The 15,624-nt window shown below is 39.8% G+C and overlaps 1 protein-coding gene and 1 long non-coding RNA gene across 2 annotated transcripts; both read right to left on the bottom strand.

The window, feature by feature from the left end:
* Positions 1-7,661: 7,661 nt before the first annotated feature.
* Positions 7,662-10,273, bottom strand: LOC104425826 (guanine nucleotide-binding protein subunit beta-like protein). Its single transcript, XM_010038637.3, has 3 exons — positions 9,811-10,273; positions 8,692-9,271; positions 7,662-8,057 (listed from the first exon to the last, which is right to left on the bottom strand). The coding sequence occupies exons 1-3, from the start codon at positions 10,107-10,109 to the stop codon at positions 7,956-7,958; spliced, it is 981 nt and encodes a 326-aa protein (XP_010036939.1). The 5' UTR covers positions 10,110-10,273; the 3' UTR covers positions 7,662-7,955.
* Positions 10,274-13,179: 2,906 nt separating this feature from the next.
* On the bottom strand, positions 13,180-14,971 carry LOC120289349. Its single transcript, XR_005547272.1, has 2 exons — positions 13,982-14,971; positions 13,180-13,453 (listed from the first exon to the last, which is right to left on the bottom strand). It is a non-coding gene; the product is annotated as an uncharacterized LOC120289349 (long non-coding RNA).
* Between the last annotated feature and the right edge of the window lie 653 nt (positions 14,972-15,624).

Consider the following 15,624-nt stretch of genomic DNA (forward strand, 5'->3'; position numbering starts at 1 on the left):
TAGGAACCGGGAACCGGACCGCTGACCATGGGAACCGCCCAAAACCGGCTGGGTCCGGTCCGGTTCGGTCCGGTTCCGATTCGGGCGGTTTTCGTTGCACACCCCTCTCTATCTTCTCTTTTCCCTCTCCCGAAAACTCTCGATTCCTCTCTCTTTCTTTCTCCTTTTTATTTTATTTTATTTTTTGACTGGGTCAAAACCCATATTTTACAACATCTCCCTTCTTCCATGTCGTGGAGAGAATTTGTGAGATATTTGAGATTGTTTTGATCTGATCTAAAAGTTCTTAAGTTGCTGCTCAAGTAGATCTTGGCAAGAACAGGGGTATTGAAACTGATGTTATACTTCTGGTATGGGGGTTGTTCCTGGTATTGTATCAGCAATGGGCATGCTGAATGAGGTGTGAGAGCTCTTTTGCTAAGATAATCAATGTTACATACGCAACTTGAGATTTATGGTCATGCTAGACTGGAGTAATTAGATGATCTTAAAATCACCTATCTAAGTTATACGATTTCCTTATATCAAAATCCTATTTATGGAAAATGTCTAGACTCATCTTGAGTATTGCATCAACAAGAAAAGATCGTTACGACATTTTTTTTACAACTTAGTTCTCTCATCAAAATGCCTTTATTCAAAAGATCTAAGCAATTCACGGTATTTAAGGTTATGACACAATGACTTTGCTCTCAACCGCACAACTTATTAAGTTGCAAATGTACTCTGTCGATCCTGCTAACTTGCCCCCCCCGAGGCACTCTTCAAGAAACAATTCAAAAGAAGTTTTGCAGTTTTTAACATACGGATTGTCTCGTGTTATGTTGTGATCACTACTCTAAACAGCATAATTATTTATCATTTAACATACTTAACAAGTGCCCGGAGGCACCCATTACCATGACCCTGGTGCAAAAATGGAATGGAATTAATCTTAAGAGAGAAAGTTTCAATGTTCTGATAGAGGTGGAGATAAACCAGTAAATGCACAACTTGGCATGTAGATGAGCAGGTGAATTGATGCAAGCCTAGGGTAGGCTTTCTCAAATAGTAGGATCGGGAGAGTGACTCGCACACAGAAACAGGGCGAACAGGAATTTCAGTACTGTGCGAACTCGGGAGAATAGTCGTATTTTTGTCGATACAGATCGGATCGACCTGATTCCAAAGCCAAATGAACAAAGACTTCTGGATCTACAATTTCTCTGTTTTGGGTTTTCTGAAATAAGCATTTTAGGATAGTCGAAATTGGGTTGGAAGTAACGAACAGAACAGGAAAAGACACAGACTCCGTTGGTTGCTCTTCTAGGCCTCCAACGAAGTTGAGGGGGCACCGATTCTTCTAGATCGATGACTGCAACTCTTCAAGGATGCAGATTTCGAAAGCTCTGACTCTTCAAGGACGGAGTGAAAACTCTTCTAGGTTTTCAAGGGTTGAACTCTACAAGGTTCACCATACTTGCTTCAAGCAAAGTTTTTCATTTATCAAAAGTCATCTGTCTTCTACAAGAAATTGGGCTTATACTAGGAGAAATAAAGGAGCATTGAAACTAGGAGATATAGTAAAGGGCATGAAAACTATAAACTAGTAAAAGCGTCACGCGAGCTTCCAAGGTGTCTTTCAAGTTTCCGAGATGGACTCAAGATGTCGATACAGCTTCTCGATTTCGTTGAGCTTGAATGCGGGCCGATCTTTTTGGTCGAGAGAGCTGGTCTTTAATGCGGGCTGCATCATCCTCCCCATCTTTAAAAGAATTCGTCCTCGAATTCTTCCCCATCTTTAAAAGAATTCATCCTCAAATTCTCGCCATCATCATCAGAAGAATCTCCCACCCTACTAGGTGCCAACGTAATCTTCTTGCCTCCAAATTCAAAAGAATATGTATTTCGATAACCATCATGCATAATCCTCTTATCGAATTGCCATGGTCGACCGAATAATGTGACTATCATCCATCGGTAGAACATCACACCATATCTTGTCATTATAAACAGAACCAATGGACAGATTAACAAGGGATCGTTTTGAAATAGTTACCTCAGCACCTATCTTCAAACAACATCTTCAACCACAATATTTTATAAGGACAGATTAACAAGGCATCGTTTTGAAACAGTTACCTCAGCACCTATCTTCAACCACAACATTTTATAAGGCGTAGGATGCGTTTTTAATTCCAACTTCAGCTTGTTTATCGCTACTTCAGAAATTATATTCTCACAACAACTAGAGTCAATAATTAATTGACACACCTTTCCCATGATTGTGCAAGCAGAATGAAAAATATTGGTACGCAGCCACCTATCTCCAGTGTCGTCTCGAGGAGTAAGAAAAGATTTCTCGCCAATGTCAGCATGCACTATTTGTTCATCATCCGCAGCTTCTTCATCATTTTTCAACTCCTCTTCAAGTGGATTCTTAGCATTCTCATCAGAATCATCATCCACCAAAAAGGCTTTACCGGCTGGTCGATTCTTATTGATTCGACAATTGCTAACACGATGACCCAACTCCCCACAAAAATAGCAACATATTTCGGACGTAGCAGGTTGCTTCGAAACATGGGGTTGAGTAGAAGGCTTACTAGCAAATTGCTGTCTCCGAAAACGAGAGCGCTCCATTTTGAGTGCTCGTTGGTGTGCATCTCCTAAGTCCCAAATGTCGAGAACTTCCAAGGCATCTTGAATGTAAAATTGAAGACCGTTCAAGTATTTGTTCACAAGCACCTCTTCTGGATTTTGGATATTGTTACAAATCACCAACTCATTGAATTCATTGGTGTATTGGTCCACCGTTCGCGTACCTTGTTTTAGATTTTGGTACCATTGGTAGAGCTCTCTCTTATATCCTTTGGGAAGAAAATATTTTTGAATCTTGCCCTCCATCTTTCTCCACGAAGTGACTGGTGCTTTGCCAACGGCTTGGCGAGTGTGAAAAAAGTTTGTTTTTCACGTCTCCACCAAGCAATCGCCTTGCCTCGGAATCGCATAGCAATGATCCCAACTCGATGATTCTCCGGAACATTTCGATGCTCAAACACCTCATTCACAAGTGTTAGCCAATCAACAATTTCATCGGGAGATTCATTACCTGTAAATTCTGGAACATCTTTCTTGACTTCCTTTTCCCAATCTAGCTCACGGATATGTTGTAAACGATGTCGAACATGCCTCCGATCGTGAATAGGTTGAACACTCTCCGAAGAGGAAGAGTCACCATGGGAATCTTCAGTCCTGGAACAAGGTGGAGAATTATTTGCTTCAGCCCTCAAACGCTGAACTTCTTGCGTCAATTTGTCAATTTGTTATTGCATATTCTTAGCGAGTGTGTGCAATTCATTGAGGGGAATGGTTCTGCCGCCACGACGCCTAGCTTGTCTTGGAGGCATTGTCCTCTCCTCCAAAGCAAGCTCTGATACCAAATGATGCAAGCCTAGGGTAGGCTTTCTCAAACAGCAAGATCGGGAGAGTGACTTGCACACAAGAAACGGGACAAACAGAAATTTCAACACTACGCAAGCTCAGGAGAACAGTCGTATCTTTGTCGATACAGATCGGATCGACCTGATTCCAAAGCCAAATGAACAAAGACTTCTGGATCTACAATTTCTCTGTTTTGGGTTTTCTGAAATAAGCATTGTAGGATAGTCGAAATTGGGTTGGAAGTAACGAACAGAACAGGAAAAGACACAGACTCCGTTGGTTGCTCTTCTAGGCCTCCAACGAAGTTGAGGGGGCACCGATTCTTCTAGATCGATGACTGCAACTCTTCAAGGATGCAAATTTCGAAAGCTCCGACTCTTCAAGGACAAAGTGAAAACTTTTCTAGGTTTTCCGATTCTTCTAGATCGATGACTGCAACTCTTCAAGGATGCAAATTTCGAAAGCTCTGACTCTTCAAGGACGAAGTGAAAACTCTTCTAGGTTTTCAAGGGTTGAACTGTCTACAAGGTTCACGATACTTGCTTCAAGCCAAGTTTTTCATTTATCAAAAGTCATCTGTCTTCTACAAGAAATTGGGCTTATATCATCAAAGAAATAAAGATAGAGCATTGAAACTAGGAGATATAGTAAAGGGCATGGAAACTATAAACTAGTAAAAGCATCACGTGAGCTTCCAATGTGTCTTTCAAGCTTCCGAGATGGACTCAAGATGTCGATACAGCTTCTCGGTTTCGTTGAGCTTGAATGCAGGCCGATCTTTTTGGTCGAGAGAGCTGGTCTTTAATGCGGGCTGCATCATGAATGGTCTTTCTCGGACCGACCTCATGATTCTTTGAACAGCAAATGCGTGACCATTAATGTTGGAAAGGCGTCAACCCCAAACATATCAACACGTACTTAATACAACTCAGTCTGGAGATGACATAGGGAAAGAGAGAAATTCAGATCAGAGAGCACAATCTAGTCTTCTCTAGTGTCCTCCATATCCAGAGTAGATCAATGCACACGAACGTCGATGCTGATAGAACCTTAAGGCTGGTTGTGAAATTGTACATTCCTTGCCCGATTTAGGACACGCATATTGACCGGAATTTATGAATGACTGTAGTCGTGTAGAGTGATGTGATCGAATGTTGCAAACTCCACCCATTTAGTGGATCGACTCTCTCTATTCTGGAGATGATCAACAAATGTTGCCACTTGATTTTAGTATTGCATCTTCGACTGCTGTCGTTGATATGATCTTTACAAGTTTTTTTTTTCCTTTTTAATCATATTTTTACAATTTAAAATTCCTATTAAGTATCACATTCTTATCGATGGCTTAAGTAAGAACACCTCACTATCTTCTTTTAGAATCCGTTTGTTTAATAGAAAATCCATGTTTTGAAAAATATTTTTCTAAAGACTTATTGCTTAAATCTCTATAAAATGGATTAACCAAGAATATTTTCATCACCTACAAAAATATTCTAACATAAATTATTGTTGATAAGGAAAATATTTTTTGTTAATTAATTATTTCAAGTGATATGATCAATTATTTTAAAAATTATTTTTTAAAGCATTCACTTTTTTACTAGATAAAGTGACAAACGGGACCCTAAGCTTCATGGAGTGAGATCGTCTCAGGACTTTCTGTTTTGTCCTTGTGTTGCCCTGCCAAAATTAGATCAATATATAGGTTTATTCTTGAATATCTTGGCGTTCGTCAGTATACTGGGACAAAATAAATGTAAGTCTCACTTTCTGAATTCCAAAAAGTCAGCTCTACGGGTGGCACATTAAATATGAACTTTCATCATCATCCCTAGCATTATAGAATTAGCATTAAATACATATCTTACATTTTCAATATTTAATTTTACAGGATAGGATAGGACCTTCCGGAACACATCGTTATCTCTTCCGGATGGAATGCATTGGACGGGAGAGTAAAAATGCTCTCGTTTTATACCCTTTTATGTCCGACCAAAAAAAAAACCCTTTTATGGACCTTAGGTGAATTAATCTCTGACTATGATTGAATAGCCACGTACGACGTTTCGGCTCCCGTGCCCATGCTCATCGGAAACCAGGAGTGGCGAGCGACTCAAGTCTACTGTTTGAACGAGATAATCAACGCGATTAAGGCGCGAATAATAACCGCTATGACCAGAAGTTAATTTTTAAAAAATAAATAGATGTTTCTATTTTTATTTATAGATGAGTTTCTAAACAAAAACACTCGTTTGATAGCGACACAAAATTTTTACTTCCAAAATATAAATTCGTTTGATAACAACATAAAATTTCTCATTTTTCGGACGGCGGTGACCGGCGGTGGTCGGCGGCACAGCGACGACCAGCAACCGCCACCGGCGATAACGGCAACCAATGACTAAGGCAGCGGTGATTGGCAATAGGCGGTCGGTAACCAAAGAACCGATGATGGCAAGCGACCGGCGGCGGGCGGCGTCCAACGGAGGGCGGTGGCAAAACAAGAAACGGTGGTCGATGGCGACGGATGGACAATTGGTTGGTAATAAGGACGAATGATGAGAAGAATTTTTATTTCTCATTTCTTGTCCAAAAATATAAAAGTAAAAAAAATTACTTCGATTGTTGTTCTAAACCTATTTTTGGAACAAAAATCTATTTAAATAAATAAAAAAAATGAAATAACTTTATCAAACGGATTTTTATTCCAAAAACAAATTTGGAATAGAAAAATTATTTTTGAAATATAAATTTTGATTTGTCATGCACCTTTTATCGGTCGAGCAATTCCTATGGGTATAAGTGACGATGGTCATCAGACTTTCTCTTTCTTTGGCGGGCCGAAATTTGGGAAATGTCTGAATCTAAAGAATGCTAATGTGCCTTAGATTTTCCAAATATCTCGCATTGTGATCGCATGTTTTGTTAGATATTCAAATATTGCAGAAGTCGAAGCCATGGAGGCGAGGCAAGATGGGACTGCGCAACGAACACCCGCCTCACCTGCAGTTGCATTTATGCTTTGCTTTGCGCTGTACATGGCATTGAATTTTGGTAGTTGCCATTGAATGATGCCAATTTGAGATATCTTCGAATTCAACGTCACACAATGCCAAGTAGGGACAAGCATGGAGCGAGGAAAATTATCAAAAAATGTCCGTGAACTTATTACAATTATATCCATTCAGTCCTAAACATTTATAATTTAACCAATTTATAATTCTAAACATTTTAACAGTTTATCAATTTAGTCAATTTGATCAAATTTTAATAGTTAATCATTGTCATAGCCGTGGTCATCCTATGCGGCGTCTTCAGTATTAACGTGGATGACTTTTATAATTTTATACAATTTTTATGAATTTTTTATCATCATTATTTTTCTGCTTTTCCTTTATTTTCGATTTTTTTTTTTTTATTGTGGCCGGCAAGGCTCGTCATCTAGGAAGGGGTCGACCTGTGCAACTCAAAATTCAACTTCCATCGAGAACCAGGTGCCCCTCTATCGAAACTGATGTGATCCCAAACTTAAGTTATCCCATTCCCAACCAATCCAACATCTGTATCGCAGAGAACAAGACATTGTGTACTAAACTGCGGAGGCAAGGGGACCCGATACGTCAGCAATGCATTGCAGTGCAGTGTTACAAAGAAGTATTTTCACATAATTATGCAACTTCGCAACTGGAGGGAAATCCTGCGTAAAGTACTTAGCCCATTTCTCTGGCATTTGAGCCTCCGAAAGGCGGTTCTCGGCGGCTGCAACACCGCGTTGTATCATGCCGAGGCCCGACACGATGCAAGCACATAAAATGTCCGTGCTATGCTCTCGCTCTGAGCCATCTTCAAGACCGATGAAATAGAATACGAGACGTTTGAACAGGATTACATCCTCTGTACGAGTAGTGTGGGAAAAATAGAAATGCCTAAGATCGAAGATCGCGGCATCCAAAAGAGCTTACAAATTTCAAAATCTTGAACAACTAAGAAGCAAGCTCACGAGGTGGCCTGCCATGCAAAGCCCATACAGCTCGGTTGCGCCGGCTTAACCTACCGACATCAAAACATAGTGCCCAATCCATGACCCATACTGCAGCATGCAAAGCCCAGCCAGGCACAGCCCAAGTATGCCAACCAGACCATGCGCAGGCAGCTGAGCCATTCATCGCTCATAAAAGTCAACATTTGAGCATATCTTGGTTCACAAAGTGCGTAAAGAGTTCGGCAGCTCCATCAAATTGTGGAAAAAGTAGCATTCTCGCATCTACTCAAAGGGAAGACCAAAGAATTCACACCAATGAAACTATGCATGGCAACCAACGTCGTGAATGGAACAGAATCAGCGACAAATCAACTACATTGAGGACCAGCGTACATTTTAAAAATTATGGGAAAAAAACCAAAGATTACTTGGCCACAAAACCGAAACAACCGCACGTCATGTGAAACAAAAATTACTTGCAACACTTTCAAGACATCATCCTAAGTCTTCAAGAAAAGATCAAGAAAAGGCCGACTGGCAGTTCCTCGAATTAGTAACGCCCAGTGCCCCAAACTCTGATCACGCCATCGTTGTATCCACTGAACAAGGTGCTTCCATCTGCACTCCAGTTCAAGCTCGTGCAGTATATAACCTGCAATTTCCGAATGCAACAACCCAAATAATCAAAATAATGTTTCATCATTCAACTATAACTCCATGTCGACATTTATGTGAGTCAATAAATCTCAGGCAAGATGATTATTCTGACAGCGTCATTTATTTGAACACAAAGAACAAAATACAGATTGCAGTAAGAATGATCAGCAGGTGAAGAATTGCTGTGACACTGATTAGATCCTCAATCAATCCATTGTGTCACAAAGTTTAGCCCAAAATAAATCACCTCCTTTCAAGAAGTACACCCAATGCCCAGAAGAAGGCACCATATGACTACTGAAAAAAGCACAAACCAGTGCAATAGAATGCAGTATTATCAAGACCATTATCATTTTAAATATATTAGTATACAAACGCACTCTGAGCACAAGTTCCTACTCCAGACATGGCCATACAGATAGATTATAGAAGCTACATATCCTCAAAATGCAATGAAAATGGACATGTTCAAAGAAAAGTCTAACGTCTAGCCAACAAGCATGGAAGAAGGATTAAAAATTGGGACCACATCAAACATCCATGGATGCGAAAATTGGTATACTCACACTAGACAATAGACATTGAGACTGAGGAGAACTGTACACCAATATGTTAATCAGGAATTTTACCTTCTTATTTGAAGCAGCGGTCGTGGTTCCATCAGTTTTGTCAGCTTCGTTTTTCAAATCAACCCTCAAATCTTCGACGATACTCTTGCTTTCGAGGTCCCAGATTTTAATACTGTTCTCAGTAGCGGCACAGAGCCAGTATCTATTGGGGCTGAAGCAAAGAGAGTGAATTATAGCACCAGCCTCCAGATTATACAGCCTCTTGCCCTCTGCCAAGTCCCACAACAAAATCACTCCATCCTTGCCACCACTAGCGCAGAGCGACCCATCAGGAGATACAGCTACTGTATTCACATAGCCATTGTGCCCCGCCAAGGTGTTTCTAAGCTTGCAATTGGTCAAGTTCCAGACCTTGATGGTTCTATCCCATGAAGCAGACACAATGGTGGGTTGCAGTGTGTTGGGACTGAACCTCACGCAGCTGACCCAATCAGTATGAGCTTCGCCCTCCTGAATTGTGTACTTGCACTCTCCTAATGTATTCCACAGCTTGATGGTGCGATCACGAGATGCCGACACGATCTGGCGATTGTCGATGGAGAATGCCACAGAAAGCACATCCTTGGTGTGGCCCACAAACCTATAGATTACCCACCAGCAAAAAGTTAACAATTTCACATTTGGGTAGCATCACATTGCCAAACTCTAACCAAGAAGAACTCAACTGGCCAAATTCAGCTGCAAATTTTCGCTCTACTATAACTTAACAAAAGGGCCACCATACGGATCTAATTCTAACAGGATGTATCATCGCCCCGCTCGTGACAAGACTCGCATCATGACTAACGGGTTGCCCTTTTTCAATCTCAGCCAGCAACATCACTGCGCAAAAGACATTACTCCCGTTCCACTACACAAATTTTCGGTTTCTATTCCCGAAAACATTCTCATCGAGGAAAACGGCATTACGTGTGAAATGACAATCCCCAACCACAAATCTAAGTACCCAGAAAATAATCAGCTCGGACACATTTGCAGGGAAACATTCTAATTAAAAGCATTCCAGCATTTACCAGATCAGACTACACTAACTACGCTCTACGCATTAACCCAGGAAACCAATCCGGATAAACAAAGCAGTGATTAGCATATCAATGCGCCGAGATTTTAGAAACCAACCTGCGAGCGGATACGCCGGTGGCGAGGTCCCAGAGGCGGAGCTCGCCGTCCCAGGATCCGGAGAGGGCGAACTGGCCGTCGGAGGAGAGGACGACGTCCTGGACGAAGTGGGAGTGGCCGGTGAGCCGGCGGCGGGGGACGCCGTAGACCTTCTCCTCCTTGGTGAGGTGCCAGAGGATGATGGACTTGTCGCGGGAGGAGGTGACGACCATGTCGGAGTTGTCGATCGGGATGGCGATGGCCGTCACCATGTCGGTGTGGGCCCTCATAGTGCCCTTCAGGATTAGTCCCTCCGCCATTGCTCACGGTGGTTCCGGCGAGGAGGAGGAGGAGGGGGGCGGCGGTTCTGCCGGGGGGGCTTTCTTCTTCGGCGAGCTGGAGGCAAAAGGCGCGACCAGAGATGAATGGCTGGATGGAAGCGAGGCTATATACTCCCCTTCCCCTGGGAATTAGGGTTTTGAGGGGAAGGGTCGTGTTGAACCGAATTCAATTAGTATATAAATCGTCATCAAATCAAAATGGACGAATGTCTTTTTCTTTTTCAGGATATGATTACAAATGGATAATTTCGACCCTATATATATATATATATGGATTTTGAGGGGAAGAGTCGTTACTCACGTTAAACCAAATCAGGTTAGTATAAATCGTAATCATTATTTGAAGTAAAATATCTATCAGCAATGGCCAACTCGAGAAATAGAAATCTTTCATTTAGTAATACAAAGGAATCTTAAATGGGAAACTTACTTGGTTAGGCTAAATTTAAGATTTTTTAATTTGTTAAAAGAAAATTTAATTAATTTCTTAAACTTATCGATTTGATTCGGTTTCATTCATCGTTTTCATAAATTATAAAGCACAAACCCAACTTATCGATTTAGTTTGGCTTAGTTTCTCGGTTTTTTTATGAATATGGGTCCACTATTTTTTCTTTTTAAGTACGAAAATAATTGTAGAGCTTTCTATTATTTTATTATATTATCTATGAGTTTTACATTGTTTTTCTATGCTACATTAAAATTTGGGCTTATTTTATCCTATCTACATTTGGCTATCCAAATTCTAATTGAGATAGGAAATGATAAAATGTGATTTGAAATCCTTATCCATGGATTGTAAATATATCTCATCATATGATTGAAAAAATCTTTGAAAATCTTTGAACGTCCCATTTCCAATTAGTTCGTCGTGTATGTGAGACTCAAACCCTTCCCGACCGCTATCGTCAACAAGCAACAATGTCTAGGAAGTTGACCTCGGTAGCATGGCACTCGCGATAGACACGAGTTCACAAAGTTCTAGTATGGCCTCCTGAGCAACGGGTAGTCTTCGATCTATTACGTATTAATCAATATTCGAGGCACTTCTTATGGGTCGTGCGGCCAGACTCCACCGCCGAAGAAAGCGGCGGCGACCGCGAATAAGCGGTGGGTGAAGGGCTATAGTCGAGCCTGGCCTTGAATATTCCCCTGGGCTCGGCCCAGTGGGCCTAAGGAATCCAGCCTAAGCCCACCTATGTTAATCAGATCTAATATCCTTTCCTTCGTTTCCTTTTCCCAGTTTCTCTTTTCTGTGATTAAGTGAAATCTGGATTAAAAGTTCGCACCTCACAGTAAGTTCACTCTCAAAAATGGGCAAAAAGAAAAAGGACATTTTATCAGGCAGTAACGGAGAACCAAGAATTTGAGGGAGCGGCGTGACAAGAATTTTTTTTATGAAAAATAACATATATGTAAATTTTAATTCTTTTGCAAAAGAATCTATTAGATTATATGAATTTTTTTTTACCTAGGGAGTGGGGACTACCACCAACCCTCGAGGTCCGCCAAATGTCGCCTAGACCACTAGACTTCGCAGCTATAATTCATATTGGATATTCACACCTTAGCGGAAAGAGAATTAGGACTTTTTATGGTAATGTTTAGAAGAGTAGCGGATGGATGGCCCTCTCCTTTGTATTTGCATAGCCTTAGCGAAAGAAGTGGTATATTTTAATACTTTAACTATCTTCGAGAAGACAACTTATTCAACAACAGTCCATTTGCTTCAATGAAAAATGAATAATTTAAAACTTATTTTTCTTAAAAGTAATCGTTTCTATTATTTTAAATAATTATTGAGTGAAAAATGTTATAATTATTGACAACAGTTTATGTTTAAATATATTTGTGGACGATGAAAATATTTTTTATTTATTCATTTATATAAGCAATAAAAAAATTGTTTTAAAGAAAAATTGAATTATTCATTTTTGCAAAATGATTATGTGCACATAGATACAATATTCTCTCGATTTTAAGTGCTTAAGATGAAAATACATTTTACGTGGTTTAATTTCGACAAATAGCTTGTGGTCGTTTTTCAGTGCATAAGTCAAACTGTGCATGAGAAAATAGCCAAAAATTTGAGGTTGACGTTGGACTGGAAACATGATTAGTTTAAATTAGAATTAATAATTGTTTTAGTTTTTTTTCTTTTTCATTCTCAATTAAGATAAATGGCTTTCTTGAAAATACGTACTACATTTCTTTCAAACTGTATGTCATGTTTCTCTTTTTATGTTATTGGGAAATCACCAATTCAATATAAACAAATTGTAAATATATCAATTCAATTATGAACTTTTTGATCATGCCAACATGTTCTAAATTTTTGCACAAAACTTAATGTGGTTACTCTAACCAATTACTAACATGGCCATGCATGTAGGACATCATTTCAAGTAAAGTTATCCATGTTACAAAGCCACATAAGATGGCTGCCGATGACTGAACGCCATATTAGTATTTTTCCAATATTGTAATTTTGCATAAAGATTAAGTACAACATTAACGAAATTAAAAGATTTATAATAGAATTAACATTCGTTTATGACTAATTTGGTAATCGCCCCTATGTTTTCTTAGCCTTTCGTGGAATAGAAGTTTCACACATTACATGTATTTCAATAAATTGTTTGGGATACTTTGTACAATTGGAGATTAAGAATTATGAATTTTTACGACAGTAAACGTGATTAGAAAAATTAGTGACTTGGTCAGTGGGTCAAAATAAGGTGAAGTAATTGTGTTTTACCCCTTGCAAATATGTTCATTTTCTAACCTTTCGAGTATTCATGATTTAAACTAGTCGTCCCTTATGGATTGAATGTCGCAAACGGTATCTTAAAAAGGTAGGAGCTCCATTCCATCGTCGCAACTGTAAACATATGACTATTTTAACCCATTTTAGCACTTCACATGAACCCTCCTTTCTCAAATTTCATCATTGAGATAATTGAGATAATTGAGATATTTTTCGACCATATAAGGTCTCGCTTGTATTGGTCCTAATACAAACCCAAACATAAAACCATAAGAGAGATAATTAGGGCACTTCACTTGTATCATCACTTAAATGCGTCACAAATCTTAAATTCAAGGTCGTCATATTACAAGTCTACATTGCCTCTAAAAAATGCGAAAGACTTCACCCTTACAACATAATCGCACAAGCTTCAAAAGGACAACTCTCTCTGTCTGCCAAACGGCTTAAAAACAGACATTTTTCTATCAATAAATACACTTCAAAATCCTCCAACTGGAGTTCCTGCATCTTCAAGATCATCCATTCCTGCTCGAAGCTCTGACTAAATCGAACCCTGGACTAACAGAGAAGAAATGGTAAAAAAAAAAGTTTAAAAATCATGCAGTATCTACAAGCCATAACATTGACTGCCCTTGGTCAAAACTGAACGTGCTATCGAAATCACCGAGGAGCACAGAGACCAGTTTGACCAAAAAAGAGAACTTGAAATAGTTGATGAAAAGCATCTGTTAATACCAATTTCTTTTACATCCACTTGAATCTCATACCTATCCCATTTAAACAACCACAAATTGTTCTCCGAATATAGGTCAAGAAAGGCGAGATCACAATAAAGACACTCAGTCCTAAAACACCAACTGAGCAACTTCCCAGCAAGAAACAATGACAAGATGTAAAAATGAAAACAAACAATAAATTCCATCCTAGAAGCATGATCCCATTTTGTTTCAAAGAAAACGACGTTCTTCGAAGGCCAAAGATTTCAATATTTCGTGAAAGAAATAGGGGCGTCTCTTAGTTCGAAACCAGAGTGTAAGATTAACCTAACCTAACCGAGAGAGAGAGAGAGAGAGAGATTCACCAGATCTGAGGATCCTGAGACGGGATCCAGAAAAACGTTCATTCAAAGAAACCCCATTGGCTAGGACACAAGAACGGTCAGTTAACAGTTACACAGACATCATGCGAGAGTATCTAGGAAGGAGCAGCATGCCCAGTCATCGTTCAGGACACACCTCACATGAAGCAATCTTTACAGCTCCCATAAATGTTTTTGACTGGGCTAGATCCAGAAAAGGCAAAAGAAAATTGCGAAAACTCCAATACAAAAGAGGGCGACTAAAATGTTTTTCCGACTATCTCTTCGGTTTAAAGAACCAGATCTGATAAACGCCATGAAAATCTACTGCCGAAAGATTAACACGATGAAAAAATAGATCATCAAGCCAAAAAGTCACCAAGATTATCTCATGAGAGAGAGAGAGAGAGAGAGAGAGAGAGGTGGAAGATTACGAAAGAAGTGTAGAGCTCCCTTCAATCCAAAAAAGGATTCAGACCAAAAAGGGCAAGTGAAGCTCCTGGCATATGCAAGCCACAAGCCTATCCCAACTTTTCTTCCTTCTTTGTGTCTTCTTCATCTCTTTTTTTCCTTCTCTTTTGGGGCATTCGTTCGCGAATGAATGGATTTAATGGGATAGGAGTGTGGGATCCATAGACCAGCAGCTCAACTCACCCAGCCAAGAACCTCTATCGGACTTAAAGGAGCTCCAGACTCCCTCTACACCAATCCCCGCTCTCTTCACACGCTAACCCTAGAAACCAGTCAAAACCAGAGAAATCAAGAATAACTTCAATATCACCACATGAAACCCTCGCAGATCTTCAAACCCTAGCGAGAGAGAGAGAGAGAGAGAGCAGGAAGAGAAAGAAATGAAGGGTAACTGGCAAGACCCAAGATGCAGACCAGCGTGAAGAACTTGAGAAACTGTTAGGAAGAAAAGAGAGGACTCAACAAGGATTAGTGACAGTAGAACAAACGAAACAAGGGAAAAGGCAAAAGAGGGTTCAAGAGAAGCACCAACTACAAGTCAGAGGAACCCTATCTAGCAGCTACGAGGGCCTCACGTCTCTCCCTCTCTCTCTCTCTCTCTCCTTAAAAGCTTAAAATGACCAAAATCAACCTTAGAAAAGATGATAAGTTAGCTAGAAAGAAGCTATGGTGGAAAAAGGAGAGGGTGACGGGAGACCGTTTATAGTGGTTTTGGGGAAAAATATTAGCAGAAAATGTGGGTTGGGTCGGCCAAAACAATGGCTTCGCTGGGGAAAAAGTCTTCTGGGAACCGGCTTTCCCAAAGATTCCCCGTCCTACAATAATCCCACTTTCACGTGCCTCACTCTGTCCCAAAATCTACAGTAATTTAATGGATATGTATAATAAAAACTGTTAATGTCACCAATAATTTCAAATGAATGTATATATATAAATTTACTCAAAATTAATCAAGATGGTCCTGGTAACTTTTTCAATTCAACTTCAAATCTTTTTTTTTTTGCCAATTGAGTCCTATATTAATTCATTCAATCAATTTAGATTAGTCATGTCGATGTAGACGTGGTAATTATATAAATATTTTTTCTTTCTTTTTCTTTTTCTTTTCTTCAGTTTATTCTTTCCTTCTTTCTTTGGCCGGCGAGGGCACCCTTTGTGAGGCCTTGGCCTTGCCA

Source organism: Eucalyptus grandis, chromosome 11, assembly GCF_016545825.1.
Source record: "Eucalyptus grandis isolate ANBG69807.140 chromosome 11, ASM1654582v1, whole genome shotgun sequence".
NCBI classification, from domain to species: Eukaryota; Viridiplantae; Streptophyta; class Magnoliopsida; order Myrtales; family Myrtaceae; genus Eucalyptus; species Eucalyptus grandis.